A 19,859-nucleotide genomic window follows, 5' to 3' on the forward strand; every position below is an offset into this window, starting at 1 on the left:
TCTTTGTCTTTTCTCTATTAGTTGTTTTTTTATTGCTTCTTGAAATGATCTTCTTGCAATATATTTTCTTGTTATCAATAAGTTTACCTTTCCTAAAAAATATATAGGCATGCATCTTTTTTGAGTCAATCGTTCTCCCTTTTTGACTTTGGTTTGGATCCTTGATGGCAGTAGGATCTGACATTTTCTGGTGCGCGCTCTCTTTTTTTCTCTCTCATAATGTCAATTGTTGATAAAAGGTGTTGGTACTGGAGGACTTGAAGGCCAAACCGTAACAGTTGCTCATGCATGGTTTTAAGGGTTTTGGATGAGGAACGTATGGTAACAAATGCTATGGTTGCCGAGCAAAAAAAAACAAATGCTATGGTAATTTTTGTAGGGATCACTCAGCAAAAAAGGTTTGAACGTCTTCCACAATTGAGAACTGACAAAACAGGTATTGAAAACTCAGAATTTTCGCATCCGGAGCTCAGGAAACAGGCCATTCTCGGAGAGACGTATCTTAAAAATATCTGAAGCTGCAATTGTATTCATTTACAGAGACTAAGAGTTCCAGAAGTCTTAAGCAACCTCTGTGATAAAGAATTCTTAGCACTTTGGGAACCAAACCATGGAGTAACCACTATGGGAAGAAGAAAAATCACATTTCCTTGTATGTATGAAACTACAAAAACAGAGAATACCTCCTAATCAATTATACTGGGCCTTTTTCGTCATCATAGAGAAACAGTTTTCTGCTGCTCCGAATAATTCACTTGCATACTGTTCGGTACTCAACAGCTATGAGTTCCCAGCCCTCCTCAAGAAGGTGAACAGAGAATACCTCCTAATCAATTATACTGGGCCTTTTTCGTCATCATAGAGAAACAGTTTTCTGCTGCTCCAAATAATTCACCTGCATACTGTTCGATACTCAACAGCTATGAGTTCCCAGCCCTCCTCAAGAAGGCGAACACGCCTAACCCAGTGACTAGTGCGGCCCCAGCAGCTACAGTACTGTACGCTGAAGCCCATGAATCTGATTGAGCATAGTCTAGACCTCCAGATCCCGATGAACCCCTCCTACGACCACTTGTTCCAGAATAGTCCAGATGCAGTTTCAATCCCTGTTAAAAAAGAAATCGATTCACAGCTGTTAGGCCTGGTTCACTTGGAGGGTGATAAAACATGACCAAGCTTGTCTCCAGACTCCAGTCCACTCAGAGAGGATGTGGAAAGGATGGTATTGTTTGGGCCAGTGGACCTACTACATGATCCGAACTGTTAAAAAACAATGTTGTTTTTCACATGCTTTTTCTAAATATAAATGAGAAAAATATCATGAACGTAATTATCGGATTGATCTAGTTTTTTTCCATGGATGATCTAGATTTACTCTATGAAGGGCTCGGATTATCAAAGTAGGGCTCATGGTTTAGCCTGGATAGCACCCTCTCTCAGTCCCCTGTTTGAATGGATGGGAGACAATGCAGCCACTTAAACACAGGAATCCAACTTTGTTTGGAAGAGAGGACTTGAGGATTCAGTCCGGCTTGATGGGCCCACTTTGATGACATCGTCTGTTTGACTTTGAAGTCCATGTTTGTGGATTATCCACGAATCAAACTACAAATGATCAAGACACAGGCCACAGGACTATTCTCTTACCTTCCAACCGGCTAATCTGGCATGGTCCACAGCTGCAGCAAGATCACTATCAGATGCAAGTACAACCTTGTCATGGTCTTCATCTTCGTACTACAAACGCGATAAAAAAAGAACTTAGAAGTCAACACAAAGAAAACTTAAAAAATCCAATTCAGCGCATGATACTGATACATACCAAAATTTGAGGCAGGTTGTTGCGGTCAATGTCATCCCCCACCCTCTGAAGAATCGCGGTTATGAGTTCTGTCAAACTCCGTGTATCTGAACTCAGAACCAGCAAAGAGAATACAGCAAGTCAAAAATACTTTCATAGAACATGGCTACTGAAGGTTCAAGTTAAGATGAATGACACGACCTGAATGTAAAGTTAAGATGAATGTCACACCCATAAGATTTGCCCAACAAAAATCCTGATCCCATAATGATACCTCTAGGCCATATCCAGTCACGACTAAGATTTTTTATCAGAATACCTTAAAATTTTGAGTGAAAACTTAATTTGGTATGAACTCCAGGGAAAGTTAAATTTACTCAGATTTGGAGACCCGCCTTCTCTGTTCATGCATACCCAAAATTTGATGATTCACGGGCAGTGGTGGTGCGACCCTGGTAAGATGACGACACGATAGAGGTGCTACCGAGTTGTGATGACAACGATGGCAGTGGTGTATGAACATGTGTGATTTACACCGGTGGTGGTATGAAGTCGGGGGATGGTAGCAAGTGGACATGGTATTCCTCCGATGGTGGTGGTCCTGGTGGATGGAGGTGGCAATGGTGGGAATGATATTTCCGTAGACAAATGAAACTAAACATGACCATTGAAAGTTCTGTAAACAACTTAGTGAGGTCACTTCATCTTGGATGCAAGTCAAAGGCAGGAGACGAATTCTGAGTTAATTTCACCCAAAGTTAAAACTTTACAGTGGGTCTGGGTAAGGAATGAGTTGCTCTCTTCTATCAGTAGAGGGAACCTCAGACCCAGAACTCAGGAACATCTGAAGGTTCCAAAATAGTAATGTCGGCTCATACAGACATATAAGCTGGAATCAGGATATTTGAAGGAGCAAAATGGATGGCATGCCACAGAAGACCCCGGACCCCATGTTTACAACCAGTTGAGCAATGTGAAAAGTAGAACAAAAGGTATACCACAAATGAATCGATGCATCCGGCCCTTTCTATCTTGAATCTTGAAAGCAAAGGCACTAGGCAGACTCGATGAAGGATATGGAAGAGATCTTGCTGTCTCACCACCTTCAGAAGCCAATTTCAAGGAACTGTCACTGAAAGTGTGATCTGCATGTTAGTAAATAAACATGAAAAACGGAAGGTTGAGATGTTATACATACTTAGAGAGAGTCTACAACCTTCGAGTATCTTCATCATCCAAAGGAGATAATGCCATGGCAGAATCCCAAAAGTTTTGCATCATATTGCTTGCAGCCTCATTAGTAACCCCAGCAGTGCTTCCCACCTGGCGAATGCAGGGAATGATGAATAACGGATACAGAAGTTTGCAAAATTTCTTTACAATACCTCAATGATTAATTACCATACAGCATTGGCTATTTATCTGTTTGTGGTAATAGAATTTCTAGTGCTAACGGTTTCATGAATACAACAAGGACCAAAGAGTTGCATCACTGATCTGCAGGACCGATAAGGATTTTTATCCCTGAGTAGGGTCCAAAAGTTTGATAGATGGATCATGGATACCACGTAAAGCCATCTGGAGACTATGGGTGGGTACGGAACAAGGCACACGTATCCGTGATTTAAAAACTACTAAAATTTGAAGTAACGGTATCCAGATTACATGTGCAACTTGAGATTGTGGCATTTCTTGCATAGCATTAGAGCACAAGTTAGGAATAGATTTTAATTAATATTCCAATAGTTTTGCTTACTTCTTAGAGAAGCAGATGTGTGTGTGTGTGAGAGAGAGAGAGAGAGAGAGATATCCAATATCATCCATTTTCAGATTTTCCTCTATGTGTACCCATACTTGAAAATAGAAACGAGTAAAGCAAGAATCACAAAGGTAGTAACCTTGTGTACAACATTTTTGCATAAAAAACTCGAGTGCAAGAAGAACAAGCAAAGTATTAACCTATGCACTATCTTATAACTTTGATAACACCAGTAAAGACATGACATTGCAATGAATTTCTGAAAATCAAAAGGAAAAACTCCATAAGATTCCCCTGCTCCAAAATTTTAGCCGTTTACAGTTAGATAATCAATGGTTTACCATACTTGAGCTTCTTTACTGAAAGACATTGAGGCATTATCCTAGCCACACCCATATCCAATCCTAACTAGTCAACCTATTAACAAATGATGGTCCTGGAAAGATAGAAATGTGACTTACTGTAGCTACAGCAGCATGAGTGATATGAAGTACATCAATAACAGCAACAACAACTCCATCTGTAATGGACCATCCATAATCGTTATGTAACAATGGCAAATCATAATGACGTCTACACAGCCTTTTGCAGCAAATATGATGATGAATTACCTTTATCAGTGACAGGAAGGTGTAGAAACTTTCCATCATGCATGGTATGCAGAGCATCAACAATTGGGGTATCCACAGTTGCACATTCTGGATTTGGGGTCATCACCTAGAATTAAGTTGCAAGCATGATGCACAAGTTCAAGGCTCACTAAATAGTAATATTTCATCATAAGAAAAGTATACGTCAATAATCGAGAGGAAACTTATAAAAGTTTTGAGAAAGGGACTATGAAGTGATCCAACCGAAACTAAGTCCCATGAGAACGATCATATCACCTTCTCCACTAGAGTAGAATCTGGAGGAAGATTTTGTGCTATTACCCGCATCAAGATATCTTTTGACCTGACAGAATTAGAAGGCACCAATCACGATTCCATATTATGAATATATGCCTATTTGCTTTCTTCGGCCAAAAAACATATTTGTAAAGTCAAGTTAATGTAGTGGAAACTCACGTTAAAATTCCGCGTGGTTTGTTTTCTACTATTACAATAGCAGAGCTTATATGACATTCAAGCATCTTCTTTGTTGCTGCTAATACTGTGTCAGTTGGTGAGACTGTCACAATCCTGACAATGCAATGGTAAAGGATTTTGTATCATGCATAGCGTTGGGAAGATTTAACAACAGCCACATAACATATCACATCTAGAGATGATAAACAAAAACAGAGAAGATATTACCTACTTTGAATTCTCGGAAATGATTGTAGACAAAGATGGCCTAAACATCCGCTCTCGAAGTGTTTCTATGAACGTATTAGGACCTGTTTATCAACCAAAACATGAATAAACAATGCAATGACAGACTCCTGTCCCACAGGAGAGACAAGTAAGCTAACATCATTCAACTGAGACAATAAGTTTGTCTGCCAGATAGACAATATTTAAAATACGGACTCTCAACGAACCGGAACTGGATCCCCCCCAGTGTTTTTCAACACCTTCAACAGCAGCTGCAATGGCTTTTCCCTTTTCCGCTGCCCTTTCCATACGTGCAATAGCATCATACAAACACTTTGCTATATCAAGTAAAGCAATGACCTCTCCATTCTCCACAACAGGCAAATGCCTGAATTTTCCTGAGGCAAGATATCAAGAACCATAATCACTGGGCAAACCAAGGGAAGTACACTAGACAATAATGATGTGGACTTTCTGATTAATACTGACCTTGCACCATTTTTTGCAAGGCTTCAACAGCAAGAGTGTCAGAAAGTACAAAAATTGGATTCTTAGTCATAACCTTGGAAACAGGTGTCTCCTCAAGATTCATTTCTCGAGCAATAACTCTTGTTGCTATATCCTTCGACCATAGAATAGGGACAAGACAAACCAAAATTAGAAATAAGACCAACGTGAAATATATAGCACAAAAGGTCTCAAAGTCAAACCTTGTCTGTCAGGATTCCACAAAGTAAGGCATTTGAGTCGGTCAGTAACAAAGCATCAACTCTACGAGCGGCCATCCGACGGCAAGCTTCATGGATAGTTGTAGTTTCAGGTACAGTCAAGGCTTTTGACAGCCTCAATCGCTTCACCGTTCGCTCTCCGGTTAGGCCCCTGTTCCAATTAAGTGGAAACAAATAAATTTTTGTAATTTCAAAATTTCCAATTTTTTGTTTGTCTTGGTTTCTCTGGTCTGGCAGTGTGAGTTGCTCGCAGAGCACCCTACCCAGGGTTTGTAAGATCTATTAGGAACTCATCTGAAAAGCGAGTCATCTGACTTAGGCCTTATCTGGTGCTGCAGTGCGTTTAAGTGTTTTTGTGACCATTAAAGTTCTTTCAGACATATTTGGCTGCAACTTTCAAAGCACTAGACTTTCTAAAAGTTTGTTGCTAAATATCATTTCTCAGTGATTAGGGTAATTAGGCCGAAAGAAGAAATTGAAAACTCTTCTCAAGATGCAATAACTAACCAGTACAAACATCTTTCAGCAGTCTCACCTAAAAAACCCCTTTCTTTTGCTCCATACTCTTGTCTACAAAGATCTTCTATGAAAAGCACTTTATTGGAAGTCGTGAAAACACCTAACAGGACCTCATATCCTTAATCATCTTGTGTTTCAACTTTCAAGAATGTTTCTGCTTAATGACACTCCTTTTTTCTTTGGCAAAACGATCTAACACTCCACTGTTAATGACACTCCTTTTTTTTTTTTGTCATTAAATTACAGAGTTATTCGGTATATATGAGTGATATTGTAAAATATACTCAAGAATAGACAAAAAAGGAATGTGGTTGTCCAAAAGTGGAGTGTCATTAACAATGTTGCAAAAAGCCCACACTAAACAATGTTGCAACAAGGACAATTTAATGGCAGCCCCATGTAAACAATTGAGAGAAAGGAAAACAAACAAACAAACAAGTTGATGGCAGCTCCATGCAACTAAAGAGTAAAGGCTACTTATCAGTCGTTTTGTGCACCCAACCCGACTGGGGAATACTTCATATTAATTTAGCGGGAAGGCTTATGGAAGCATAAAGGATTCCAGCTGATGATAACTTCTTGCTGTGTTCTGGTTGACAATTTTGTCAAGTACCTTGATAAACTAATATGCCACACCAGATTAGCTAAGTGCATAAAGAAAACTAGGATTGGAGGGATTAATTTTTCTAATTTATTGCCGCATATTGCACATACAGTTAATTTATGTTATAGTAAAGGTAATCTTGAAGTTCCAGTTTTATCAGGGTAAGTTGGAAACTACTTTTGTGACACAACCTCAAAAATGTATCCACGCCAATCAGTGCTCTCTCTTTCTATAGAATTATTAGAATAGATGAGAGAGAGAACATACATGGAACGAGAAGAAGTTATAGACTTTTGTGTTGCGTCAGGGCCAAGGTCACCATTCTCCGAAGCTTTCTTCTTCGCCTGAGAGGTTGAGCTCGTTAACGACACACTTCTTCTTCTTGAAGAACCTCCTTGACTCGTGGTCATTATCACGAATTCCTTATGTACCAATCAAGCAGAGAACAAAGAATCAGCATCAAAGCACACGATGTGAACTTCAAAAGAAAATGGACAAAATTCCAAAATTTCTATCTTCATAATCAAAAAATTAACTGATAATTCAAATTTGAACCGATTATTGCTCATTCGCCTATCAAGCACTGTAACGACCCACTCCTGCCTTGTAACGTACAATATTGTCTGCTTTGGATGCCCAAGCTCCATGGACTTCCAGTGGGTCACTCATCCCAACATTGCTGCAAGGCGAGCAAGCACTGTGAAGTTCCAATGAGCTTTGACACCCTCACGGCTTTAGAAGAGCTTGTACAAGATAGGGCATGATCGATTATAAATCACTCAACTTTGCTTTCACCAGGCGATGTGGGACCCGTGATCACCCATCCATACGTCTACTACCGGGACTAAAGCCCGGTCCCAGCCTGGTTATGGGCGTCACAATCTAAGAACGAAGAATCGACACAAAAGCACACAACGCGACTTCAAAGAAAACGGATTAAAAAAAATAAAATCATAAACTCATCTTCGTAACCGGAAAATTACCTCACAATTCCAATTTTAACCGGTTAACAACAAAATCACACAACGCGGATTTCAAGAAGAAAACAGATAGTAAAATACAAAAAAAAAAAAAAAAAATCTTATCTCCAAAATCGTAACCGTTAATTACCTGGCAATTCAAAGTTGAGCCGATTTCAGCTGGACGACAAGGAATGGAGAATTGGAAATTCCGATGGAGCAACGGATGAATTGACTAGAGGGGACCGATCGGAGGACTAGATTTTCCGGGGAAACTTATTCCAACTTTCCCGGGAAAATTCGCCGACCGGGGGAGGGGGGGGCGCGGTTTGGCCGTTTGGGTGGAGAGAGAGAGAGAGAGAGAGAGAGGAGGGAACCCTAAACAATGGTGATGGATTGTTTGACGAATTTGTTCGGAAAGATTCGAATGCTGGGAGTGCAGCAGCCAATAAGGCTCTACCACGTACGTCAGCTGATTCTTTAACATACGGCGAGGAGGCTACGATTTTAAAGTTTAGGAAGGAAATCGTGAGGCGTTGAAATAAGTGGTGGTCAAATATTGTACTTTCCACTGGGCATTTTTGGAGAGAGAGAGAGAAATTCCGTTCATTCTGATGTTTGATTTTTTAGAGAGAGAGAGAGAGAGAGAAATTCAGTTCATTCTGATGTTTGATTTTTCAGATCTTGTATATATTGATCCAATATAGTTTGATACTCCGTATTTTGTAAAAAAATTATCTTAATTGAAAAAAGTTTTGAATTAGTGTATTACTATTAAGTTGTACTTTCTATTTCTTGAAACTTAAAAGTATTTTGAAAACATAATAGAATCTGATTAACATAATTTTTTGATGTATCTCAACGAGATTTGCTCCGTTCTACTAAATGAAATAAGTATTTATTTTTTTGAGTTAAACGTGATGTATTGTGAGAAAATAATTTGTCTCGTAACAAAAATTAAGTACTTAAAAAAATAAAAATCTTAGCGGAACGGGACCTAGAATATGAACAACCTAGAAAGATTCCAAAACTGAATAGATTGTCCGTGCAACCCCTCTATTTTGTTTTTGTTCTTTTGGTGCCAACCAAAGGATTTTGTATGTGTCTGAAAAGTCATGAAAAGAAAAAGAAAAGAAGAGATAAAATATTTTTTTCCCTCAATTTCATGTTTTTTATAGGTTTCACATACACTCAAAAAAAAATTATTTTATGCTTCTGAAACAGTGGGTCTGGGTTACCCATTCCACCAGTGAAGGAAATCTTTGGTTTCCGCCACGACCTGTTACGGGCCTCACAAGGCATTTTTTGTTACAATCTGAACAATTCATTTGCGAAACCCACAAGCAGTGGTGGAAATCCCACAGAACATACTCTCTATTGGTAATATTACGTCTTAATAGATTTTCAAAATAAATAGATTTTTGTTTGGGGATCTGGAAAAATTCCTTGTTTTCTTCTAAAAGTTTCAAGAAAGTTCACTTCTATTGAAAGCCGCTTTAGACCCAAGAAAGATGAGTACTAAATAAATTCTGGAGTACATGGATTGTTGAGAAAAGAGCTCCTCTAACCGTGGGAATGGCGTCGAGGAAAAGAAGCTCGTCGTTTGTTCCAAAACCCCTCAAGGAAAACTATTTTATGAATCGGTCCAACACTAAACTGTTTGATCCAACAGCATATCACAAATTGTATACGCGAAAAGGGTCATTGAGGACAACTATAGCGACCCTGATACGATTATATGTATTTTATCTCTCAACGTCATACTTTTCATTGATTTTCTTTTGTCTCTTGTTTCTACATTTGTTTTGCACGTGTTTGTCGTGTAGTCGGGGAGGGTGGCTATTTCGTGAGGCTGAAGTTTTTTTCAAGGATTTTGGGACTTTTGTATTGTTGAGCCTTTTATATTGTTTGAGTCATTTGTATCTTCTGTGTTTGTTGAGTTTTTTTTTTTCCCCTATGATTGGTGTATAAGCCAGGAAAATGAGGTATGGTATGAAAGAGTAACTGGGCTGCCGTACAAATAGCTTAGCCTTCTTGTTTGATTCATTTGAGTTTTTTGTACAAATAGCTTAACTGGGTTGTTGGTGTGAATTTTTTATTTTTTTTAGATACTTCTATTTTTATAAACTTAGGTTGTGTTAAAGACGGATAACCAGTGTCGTTTTTGTCACTGTTATGCTTTTTATTTGAACTTTGACTGCGGCCGGAACATATTGGGCTTCTATTTGTGATTTACCATAATTTTTCCAATATAGAGGTAATACTTATGATACTTATAATAGAAGGACTGTTCTACCAGGAAGAAGAAGATAAAGTCCCACCTGAGAAACAAATGCCATACTTCCTTCTGGGCAGATGTAATAGAAGTAGGACTGTTAAGAATTATTTAGCTTGGAGAACCAATCTCTGATACCAGATGTTAAGAATTATTTATTTTTGGGCACCACACAAGGAATGAATCGCGATCAGAATCAAACGAAGGCACATCACACTTGGAAGTCCAATATGTTCTGGCCACAATCAAAGCATAAATAAAAAGCATAACAGTAACAAAAACGACATTGATTATTCATCCTTAACACAACCTAAGTTTATAAAAATAAAAGCACTCAAAGAAAAAATTCACACCGGCAACCCAATTAAGATATTTGTATGGAAAACTCAAATGAATCGAACAAGAGGGCTAAGCTGTTTGTACGGCAGCCCTGTTACTCTTCATACCATATTTCATTTTCCTGGGAGGCGGATAATGCAATATTCGACTCCGAACCCTCCACCCGTCCCCGAATCTGCCCTGATCTCTGACTGATTTTTTTTGCCCTCCATCCCCGCCCCAAACACCCCAAATAGGGAACGGAGATCCGAATTTGGAAAAAAAAAAATGGAAAATAGCATTTTTCACTTTTCAGTGCTATTTGGACTCATTTTCTGGTTCTTATTTGGACTGAAAATTTCCTCACGGGGAAAGAAATATAGCAATTGTTTCAACCTGGGATTAAAATCTGAGGTGTTCCAACCAAATGCTGCAAATCTACCATGGATTAGGCAATGGGGCTGTTGAACTTCTTCAAGTTCAGTTGGGAACAAAATAAGAGCCCTAAGGATTCGGGCTGAAGCACCACGTTCTACCTATTGGACATACCATTTGTTGTTTGCTGGATGGAGAAGGTCGGACAGCGATTTAGATCGATGGGAGATGAACACCTGAGAAGAGAATGAGAAAGAGAGAACAGAGAAGTGAGATATACGAAGATGGAGAAATAATCGCGTGGTACCCATGATTGGCGGAGACGGAAGACCGGTGGTGCACAACCCGGTGGCGACGAGGGGCGGTGGATCGAGACAAGTAGTACAATATACAATCTGCAAGATGGATCTCTCCACCAGAAGCTGTATGGAGAATCTATAGATTTCCGATGCACGAGATAAGCCCTGCAGTTATAAGCTTGCAACTGCACCTTGATGGATGCCAAACATGCAAGTTCAGAAAACATACAAGACTCAAGTCCATTGCAGAAAATGAGTTCTCCAAGAAAACAATGTTGACTGAATTCTTTTGGATGAATGCTAATGATCCACAAGCAAAAGCAACCAAGTACTTTTACAAAGACTTCCCAGCCTCATTTGTTTGGAACAAACAGTCAAAGACTTGGAAAGCAAGACAGCAAAAAGATGTTATTGGAAGAATTGTATCAGCTAACCCAAATGAAGGAGAACGATATTATCTAAGGCTACTATTGACTCATATTCCAGGACCTAAATCGTACATGGATTTGCAAACTATAAACAGAATACTCCAATTTACAGCACATTCAGAGAAGCAGCAATAGCGCATGGAATATTAGAAGATGATCAAAGCAATGACAAGTGGATGGAAGAAGGCTGTGCATTTCGGATGCCTATTTCGCTCAGACAGCTATTCAGTACCATACTTGTATACTGCAGTCCTAAAAATCCGAAAGAACTATTTCTCAAATATGAAGAAGCAATGGGAGAAGATTATAGGTAAGTCCAAAAGCTAACAGCAGATGAGACTCAACAGAAACTGCTTGCTGCAATAAACTCAGAACTTGAGTCAATGGGAAAAAGCCTCAAAGATTTCCAGCTATCTGATCTGAGAACAACTGAAATCACAAAGAATCCTATATGCAAGGAGATACTTGATGAAATTAACCTTCAAATTTCTCAGTCTGACTTAGCCAGTATCACATTGCTAAATGAAGACCAAACTCACGCTTACAAGAGATAATAGACTCAGTCTTCCAGACAAAACCAAAGGCTTTCTTCATTGATGGTCCAGGAGGCACAGGAAAGACTTTTCTTTATCGATCTATATTAGCAACAATAAGATCACAAAATCTGATTGCTCTCGCTACTGCAAGTTCAGGAGTGGCAGCCTCGATACTACCAAATTGAAGTACAGCACATTCTCAGTTCAAAATACCTATCAATGGTGAAGGCAAATTAACCTACAATGTAAAAAAGCAATCAGGCCTTGCAGCTCTTTTAAGACGTAACTCTCTCATCATATGGGATGAAGCATCGATGGCCAAGAAACAGTCAATAGAGGCACTTGATACGATGCTACGTGATATTACAGACCTTGATATTCTCTTTGGTGTAAAAGTAATTGTATTGGGTGGTGATTTTAGACAAGTATTGCCTGTCATACCTAAAGGAAGCAAAGCTGATTCCATGAATGCAAGTATTGTGCGATCTTATATATGGCCACAACTTCAAAAAATCAAGTTGAATGTCACCATGCGAGCCAAAACTGATCCCTCATTTAGTCGATACCTTCTTCGAGTTGGCAATGGCTTAGAACCACAAAATACAGAGGGACAAATTAGCATTCCTGAACCACTTATCCTCCAACCTAACTTATCAATGCAACCATTGGATCAATTGATTGACTTTGTCTTCCCAAACTTCAGCACCTATCGAGCTGATCCTTTATCCTTCACAGACTCAGCCATTCTAACTACTAAAAACCAAGCCGTGGATGAGATTAACGATGCAACGTTAGCAAGATTTCCAGGTGAACCCGCAGAATATAAGAGCTTTGATGAAACCAATGATAGCAGTCAACAGGGTCTATACATAGACTTTTTAAATTCCATATCACCCCAAGGAATGCCACCACATCAGCTCATACTCAAAGAAAACTGCCCCATCCCAATGCTGCAAAACATAAATCCATCAAAAGGACTGTGCAATGGTACAAGGCTCATATGCAGAGAGTTCAAAAAAGTGAAAAACATCTGATTGTAGCCGAGATAACCGTTGGAGAAAAAAAACACAGCATAGTTTTCATTCCAAGAATACCACTTCAACCCACAGATCCCCACCTTTACCCAGTAGAATTCACCCGTCGCCAATTCCCAGTTAGGCTATGTTTCGCAATGACAATCAACAAAGCCCAAGGCCAAACTCTCAACACAGTAGGAATTTATTTACCCGAACCAGTTTTCTCACACGGACAACTATACGTCGCTTTATCAAGAGCTACAATGGCTATGAAGATTAAAATACAGCTGAAGCCGACAACCAATGATCCTTTGCTTGCTCATCATACCAAAAATATTGTTTATACAGAGCTTCTAACTGAAGCTCAGTGTACTTAATCATAAATATCTTCGTACCTATATATTTATATAAGTATTATATAACTCCCATCTTAATCCTAACTGTGCATATGTTAGTTTATACTTACCTACTAACTCAGTCACGATAATTAGTTGGGCAGATCACAGATTGCCAACCAACATACTTTCCATAAGCATTATCAATCGACAATCGAGGAGATGGACGGCTGAAGTTATAGTCACTGAAAAGAGTCTTCCAAAAATACCATATGGCGGAGGAAGGCCGTATCAAAGGCTCATTCTTCAGGACATAGAGGTACAATTCTACTAACCTGGACAAACCGAAAACACCATCACAAAATTGTTCACTAATAAACATTTAATTAAACATACACCTTATTTTAATGCAGGGGAAGCAGGTCCAAGCAACAATCTTCGAAAATGATATCGACTTTCTCTCCAATATGCTGAAAATATACTACACGTAAGTACATTCACTTGTGCATAAGGCAATCATAATATGGGTTAAGCAGTTCAGTGCGTTCTGTAATTGTGCTTAAGGAAATCATAATATGGGTCAAGCAGTTCAGTGCTTTCTTTTACTTCCCTTTCTTCTTGCATACCCTCGTGGTTTGAATACATGCATCAGCAAGTAGTGCCGAAGAACAATACTTTCATTGAAAAGCTACTTTTCGCTATGTGAGCTAAACTCTTGCATATTTTGGTATTTTTGTTGGATTCTCATTCCAAGAATCAATGTGTCAGTGACTTAGTTTGTCAACAAGTTGTCCTTTTCCTTTTTTTATTTTGTTCGTGGGGGTTTCCAAATTTAATTACACACTATCTTGATTGAGGCATGTGGCAGTTTTACAGGTCAACAAACATACATCTATTCCATGGATTCTTTTCTTTTGGTGATGGATTAAGTACGAGACTTTGACGCACAAGGTATACAAATATGACTTCGGAGCATTCAACCAGTGCAAATTCAATGTCCGATCAATCTACGAAGGACATCAAAGAAGAACCACAAAGAAACACCGCTCTTGCTCTGGAACCCAACACTCCAAGCAAAAAACAGCGCATGGAGATTTACAAGGGTGCATCATAAGGTACAAAAGATGCAGCAATGACCGCACCTGAAAACACTATCATGAAGGACGCAAATACAATCAGCGAGCCAAAGAAAATGATTGAATCCACTTAGCACTAAATGTGAAAGGCCAAACGCTACCAAGTACAGAGCCAATTTTTTTGGACTATATGTTTTGCCCAACAAAAAAAACATGTATGTAATCGTTAATATGAATTTTCCTAAATGTTTGCAGCTTAAAGGCCACACTTAAAACCTTCCTTCACATATGCACATTGATGTAAATTATTTGCAACTTAGCCTTTAGTCTCAGTTTCCTATTGAAGTTCTGTGCAATTTTTGTCAAATTCCATGGGGGATTTGTACCAAGTGCAGAGGCAAATATTTGGACTACATGATTTCATATCCAACTTCTGTGCATTCCCAGTTTTTCCAAATTCCATGGGAAATTTAATTCTGTTGTCCAAAATTATTTCCAACACTTTGAGTCCTTGCACCACATTAAGGGAAGTTTTTAATCTAGAGGATGCTTTAGTTTTGATTCTTGAATACTTTTGCAAGACTGACTTTTCCTGTATTCTTCTTTCGCTACATTGATTTGCAAATGAAACCAAAAGGCAATGGGCACGTCATTATCGTACAACGCACGTAGCGTACTCCCTACTTTAGCTAAAAAGCCCTCAAAATAGCCAAGCTGGGAATGATACCGGATTCATTGATGCTTCCAGCATAAAATGTTACGAGATCCATGGAAGGAAACTTAGAACCCAAAATAACAAACGGAAAAGAATCAAACCAAAAACTTACTCGTCATCTTTAAAAATCCACAAAACTTGAAACCCTAAGGATATATCAAAATCAAGAGTACCACTCAGGTGGATTACAAACCACAATCTGTCAAAAAAAAAAAAGAGGCTGCTTTTGGCAAGCCAAGTGACAAACAAGATCCATAAACTTAAAATTGCATTAACAAAAACAAACAAAGGTCACGGTCGCAGTCTCCCAAGTAATTCTGCAGAGAGCCAGCAATGGATCATGGAAAGCAACTCTTCAAAACTACATATATCACTCCTCCCTGCGAGAAACACATCGACTGCTTTCAGAAAGTACATTACGTAGATTTCTCATGCTCCTAAGCTGAAAGTTAACCAAAACTTTTAAAAGCTCAGAAGGTACAGTAGGGCAAACCAGTAAATATTAAAAAAAAAACACCTGAATATCTTTCTTCTCTTAAAAATTCTTTGTTTTAGAGCAGAGACATAAGATACGGAGTATATCCCAGTATGCAGTGTGTCACCCTAGTTTTCCTGTGCAATATGACACAATAGCTACAAAACTTGGTAAATGAAGACCATGCCCCCAGGACAGTATGTTTAATGCGGCATCATTTAACCTAGAGAAAGCCATAGATGTTCTCTTACAAATCGGACAAATACTTCAATTAGATACAGTAGAATGTACCCTTGTCTACGGACACTGACAAACTTTAAGGAGAAATCAGTGCATCAAATGGAGGAAGGAATGGAATTATAATTTCACGAAAACATATACTCCCTCCATCCCATTTTAAATGCTCTCTACTGAAAACCGGGTAACTTTGACCTCAAAATAAATTTATTGTTTTTGCACCATTCAAAAGTACTCACTAAGATCTTTTGAACGGTGCAAAAATATTTGACAAAGTCAAAATGCACGACTTCCCATAAGGAGCATTTAAAAGGGATGGACTATGGAGGGAGTAACAACTAGCACAAACTAACTACGCAAGTAAACTAGCATATCAATATTTGAGAGCCTCAAAACCTAACAACATAGGATGCACAAGCTTAAACTTAAGCTCAGTCTGTGTTTGGCTGGAGGGAGGACTCTCAATCTCGTCCCAATATAATGGTCATATTAGGGAAAGAAAGATGCATAAAAAGGGAAGGAAAAAATAAACAGAAGTGATTGATGAGCGAGCAAGCAACCAAAACAAGCTGAAGAAAAACACAGCAACATTCTCGAATAACCAAGTGTGCCTAACACATCCCAATAATAATGTACGAATAGTGTAAAATGCACCTTCATTCGATCAGCGTCTACTGGTTTTCCCAATCCCACGCTTCCCAGAGAACAAATGCTTCGGTCTCAGAGTAGGAATGACTCTATCCGCCTCACCCCGCCGAGCATCTTTATTCCTCTTCATCATAGATTTCTTAGCCAGTGTCAGAGCCTTCCCCTTTTGAGCTGAATCCTTGTATCCCTCACCCGGGACCAACTCACCTGGTGGCCTTGACTTTGACCTTGACCGGGATGTTGACCTCATCCGTAGCTTCTTGTTAGGTTGGTCAACATCCAATTCCATGGAATCATGATCGACGGATCTCTCCCTCTTACGACCCCTTGACTGGCTGCGTGCCCGGTTAATTGCCCTACTTGGATCCAGTCCCAAAGCTGATAACTGCCTTCCCATTCTCTCTGAAGTGAACTTTTTGTCCTTGTCGAATTTCCTTGGTACAGTTGGTCTGCTCTCTGCAGTGCTCTTCTTTATCCTATGTTGTTGAATGAGTAAACTTTTCTTTTTGCGAATCTCAGTTAGAGCTTCTTGCTCTTCTTGGGTAAGTTCCTCTACATCCATGTCCAAATCCTCATCCCCCTCCTGCTCCTGCCGAAGACCTTCTTCCCGCTCTAACTCCTCAAGCCTATTCAAGATATCAGGATCAACGAAATCATACACGTTGTGTCCATCTAGAATTTCCGGCATTATATCTTCTTTCCATTCATCATGCGCTAAAATATAGTGCTTCTTCAAGCTAGCAGAATAAACACCTGCGCCTCCATTTTCATCCTCCAAATCCCTCTCCAGCTTCCTCTTCTCCTTCTCCATTTCTTTCTTAGCTTTAGCTTCCAACACTGCCTGAGGTATACAAGGTGGCCTTTCTTTCTGATCACGCGGCTTTGGCATTGCAACATGGAAGCGATTAAGGCAATCATTAATCTTTTTAGACTTCATTTTCAATTCCACTCTTTGGTTCAACAACCTCTCACAAGCCGCGTTTTTCACTGAAATTACCCCATCTTCAGTCAAAGTGCTCATGGTCAAGAGCACCCCCTCCTCGTTTGTAGGATCACCTCCTTGACCAATCAGAGTCTTTAAAGCTTCAGCCTTCATGTCCATGACCAACTTCTTGTCTTCTTCAGATATGCCATCCAACGGCTGCAAATCAGTTTTATTGCAAACTACAATCAATGGTTTGTTCATGAACAAGGACTTAATACTGTGAAAAAGAGCTGCTTGCTGTGCTATACTGTATCCGCATGACCCAGAAATATCTAAGAAGAATAGAACAGCAGCTCTTAAATGTGCCAGAGCAGTGATGCTGCACATCTCAATGATATTTCGATCTTCAAATGGTCTATCCAAGATCCCTGGCGTATCTATAACCTGATAGCGCAAGTATTTGTAGTCTGTATGACCTACAAAAAGAGATTTAGTGGTGAAAGCATAGGGCTGGACATCCACATCAGCTCTAGTGATCTTGTTGATAAACGAGCTCTTGCCAACATTCGGGTATCCACAAATCAAAATTGTACGCGTGTTTGGATCGATTGAAGGAAGCCTTGCCATATGCTGCCTGATCTGCTCAAGGTAGGCCAAACTAGGGCCCACCCTCTTTATCACAGTGCACATACGGCCAAGAGCAGCAACTTTAAGAGCCTTGCATCGATAAAGTGAATCACCATACTTTAAAAGTTTCACATAGTCCTTCGCAATCTTACCAATTAGATTTCTTGCAGTATTAATTTGCCCAAGGGCAAGCTTGTAGTGATCTTTGTTGTACAGAACATGAAGGAGGTCACCATAGAATGGGTGAATACCGTCAAGACGAGGGAACTCCTCGATGATAGTTGAAAGCTTCTCATGGAAATTCTGCTGTGTGTATTTAACTTTACGCATGTAGAATTGACGGATGCGGGAGATGGCATAACCCTTGTGAACAACAGTTGGTGTTTGGCGTTGAGTGCGGGAAAGGATAATATCAACGAAATCATCCCTGGTGGGAACAACCGTTATCTTCTTAAAGTTATACTGAACCATCGTTTATGGATTTAGGTTACCCCCTGCAATAAATACACAGATATAAGCTAAAAACTCATAAAACTAGAGAATGCATAAAATCAATGCACCATACAAAATTGCCAAAGTATAATGATAACAATAAATCATTTCAGCATATTGGCGTGGTTTATCAGAAGATTCAAGACTGACATTCACATGTTGGAATTATTCCAAGGAACTCAAAGAACCATTCATCAAACAAGGATTCCTTCATTACGAAGCCCTTAAAGTTGACCCTCGATAAAGCACCATTCCTAACGTGTTGAAACCATGCATTTCAAGGAACTAACATAATTAAACAGTCACTAGAAAACTACAAAATCACGTTTTACATCTTGCACACCCACCGTAATTTCTAGAAGTTGGAAAAGACCCTTTTCCTTTATATTCCTAAAATGGAAGAAAAATAAGCCATCTCCAGATATTCAACTCAATGAAGTGTTATCTAAAAAATCGGTTACTTCACAAGCGGAGGCAATATCAATTAACTCATCATCTCATCGGAGGATCTGATATATAAATCCTTGCATAAAACAAAAGATATAAGGCCATGCTTAAGGCTTTATAAAGTCTTAAGAATGATGAGCCATAATGGTATCAAAATGCTAGATAACAGAGCCTAAAACCATAAGAAACCCCATTTATTCCACCACCCATCTCCTCAATATGGTACATGAGAGCTTGTAATTTTCAAAAACGTCAATTACTAGTATGTTGCACACCTACTCAAAAACGTCAATTACTTTCCCAATTCACACTTTTGTAACGAGAAATCCATAGAAAATATTGCATCTATTTACAGCCCCTTTCAATTTTGAGAAATGGTGACATAAGAAAGTCGACCACTTTCTCACCAAATCTCACCATTTTGGTGATATGTAGTAGAAAATACAAGTTTTGTACTTCTCTCCATTTCTCGCCAAATCACCCAATCCAAATGAGTGATTTTGCAAGAAACTCTAATCCTTTCTTTTCTTATAAAATTCTGAACACAAAGTAGCTTTAGTGACCCAGCAGGAACTCTAAATCCACACATAGGATAATGCAAGCGTATTCTACAAAGCGACGAAGATATAAAACATTTTTATCCAATCATCGGTGCTAAATCAAGAGGAGAACAACAACAACAACAACAACAACATCTATATATACACGATAATACATGCATATGTAGAGAGAGAGAGAGAGAGAGAGAGAGAGAGAGAGACCCTGGTGGTGGAGACTTCAATACTCCGCTGCAGCTGTGTCCTGCGTTTTCTTCAGAGGGAGAGCGAAGCGAAACTCTTCTTGCGAAAATATACGTATATATGTGGGCTGCCGAAGGGCATTTTGGGGCATTTCTCAATGTGAATTGGGCCTTTTGACAGTTAGGGCATCGTGAGCTGACGGATCGGGCCGGGTTAGAGATAAACGCAGA

General features: G+C 39.3%; 4 protein-coding genes and 1 long non-coding RNA gene across 9 annotated transcripts; 3 read left to right on the top strand and 2 right to left on the bottom strand.

The window, feature by feature from the left end:
• Positions 1-484: 484 nt before the first annotated feature.
• Positions 485-8,302, bottom strand: LOC131311492 (CBS domain-containing protein CBSCBSPB1-like). 2 transcript variants are annotated; one of them, XM_058338986.1, is made up of 15 exons: positions 7,817-8,302; positions 6,974-7,128; positions 5,566-5,734; positions 5,345-5,477; positions 5,083-5,253; positions 4,860-4,938; positions 4,628-4,741; positions 4,448-4,514; positions 4,172-4,277; positions 4,022-4,080; positions 3,018-3,124; positions 2,800-2,933; positions 1,823-1,908; positions 1,648-1,737; positions 485-1,106 (listed from the first exon to the last, which is right to left on the bottom strand). In XM_058338986.1, exons 2-15 carry the CDS (start codon positions 7,114-7,116, stop codon positions 921-923), a joined length of 1,644 nt encoding a protein of 547 aa, XP_058194969.1. In that variant the 5' UTR covers positions 7,117-7,128; positions 7,817-8,302; the 3' UTR covers positions 485-920. The 2 variants fall into 2 exon arrangements, with proteins under 2 accessions (XP_058194969.1, XP_058194968.1); XM_058338985.1 differs by lacking the exon at positions 7,817-8,302 and adding an exon at positions 7,243-7,364.
• LOC131311497 (uncharacterized) lies at positions 7,177-7,657 on the top strand. Its single transcript, XR_009195494.1, has 2 exons — positions 7,177-7,317; positions 7,348-7,657. It is a non-coding gene; the product is annotated as an uncharacterized LOC131311497 (long non-coding RNA).
• A 2,902-nt stretch (positions 8,303-11,204) lies between the features above and the next one.
• LOC131309666 (uncharacterized) lies at positions 11,205-11,914 on the top strand. Its single transcript, XM_058336267.1, has 3 exons — positions 11,205-11,428; positions 11,473-11,670; positions 11,755-11,914. Exons 1-3 carry the CDS (start codon positions 11,205-11,207, stop codon positions 11,912-11,914), a joined length of 582 nt encoding a protein of 193 aa, XP_058192250.1.
• A 296-nt stretch (positions 11,915-12,210) lies between these two features.
• Positions 12,211-12,930, top strand: LOC131309667 (uncharacterized). The gene has a single exon (XM_058336269.1). The coding sequence runs from the start codon at positions 12,211-12,213 to the stop codon at positions 12,928-12,930; it is 720 nt and encodes a 239-aa protein (XP_058192252.1).
• Positions 12,931-15,158: 2,228 nt separating this feature from the next.
• LOC131311491 (nucleolar GTP-binding protein 1-like) lies at positions 15,159-19,733 on the bottom strand. Of its 4 annotated transcripts, none has more exons than XM_058338981.1 (3): positions 19,651-19,733; positions 16,405-18,444; positions 15,159-15,418 (listed from the first exon to the last, which is right to left on the bottom strand). In XM_058338981.1, the coding sequence occupies exon 2, from the start codon at positions 18,419-18,421 to the stop codon at positions 16,415-16,417; it is 2,007 nt and encodes a 668-aa protein (XP_058194964.1). In that variant the 5' UTR covers positions 18,422-18,444; positions 19,651-19,733; the 3' UTR covers positions 15,159-15,418; positions 16,405-16,414. The 4 variants fall into 4 exon arrangements, with proteins under 4 accessions (XP_058194964.1, XP_058194965.1, XP_058194966.1 ...); XM_058338982.1 differs by having other exon boundaries at positions 15,159-15,480; XM_058338983.1 differs by lacking the exon at positions 15,159-15,418 and adding an exon at positions 15,561-15,650.
• Between the last annotated feature and the right edge of the window lie 126 nt (positions 19,734-19,859).

This window comes from Rhododendron vialii, chromosome 12a, assembly GCF_030253575.1.
Source record: "Rhododendron vialii isolate Sample 1 chromosome 12a, ASM3025357v1".
Taxonomy (NCBI): Eukaryota; Viridiplantae; Streptophyta; class Magnoliopsida; order Ericales; family Ericaceae; genus Rhododendron; species Rhododendron vialii.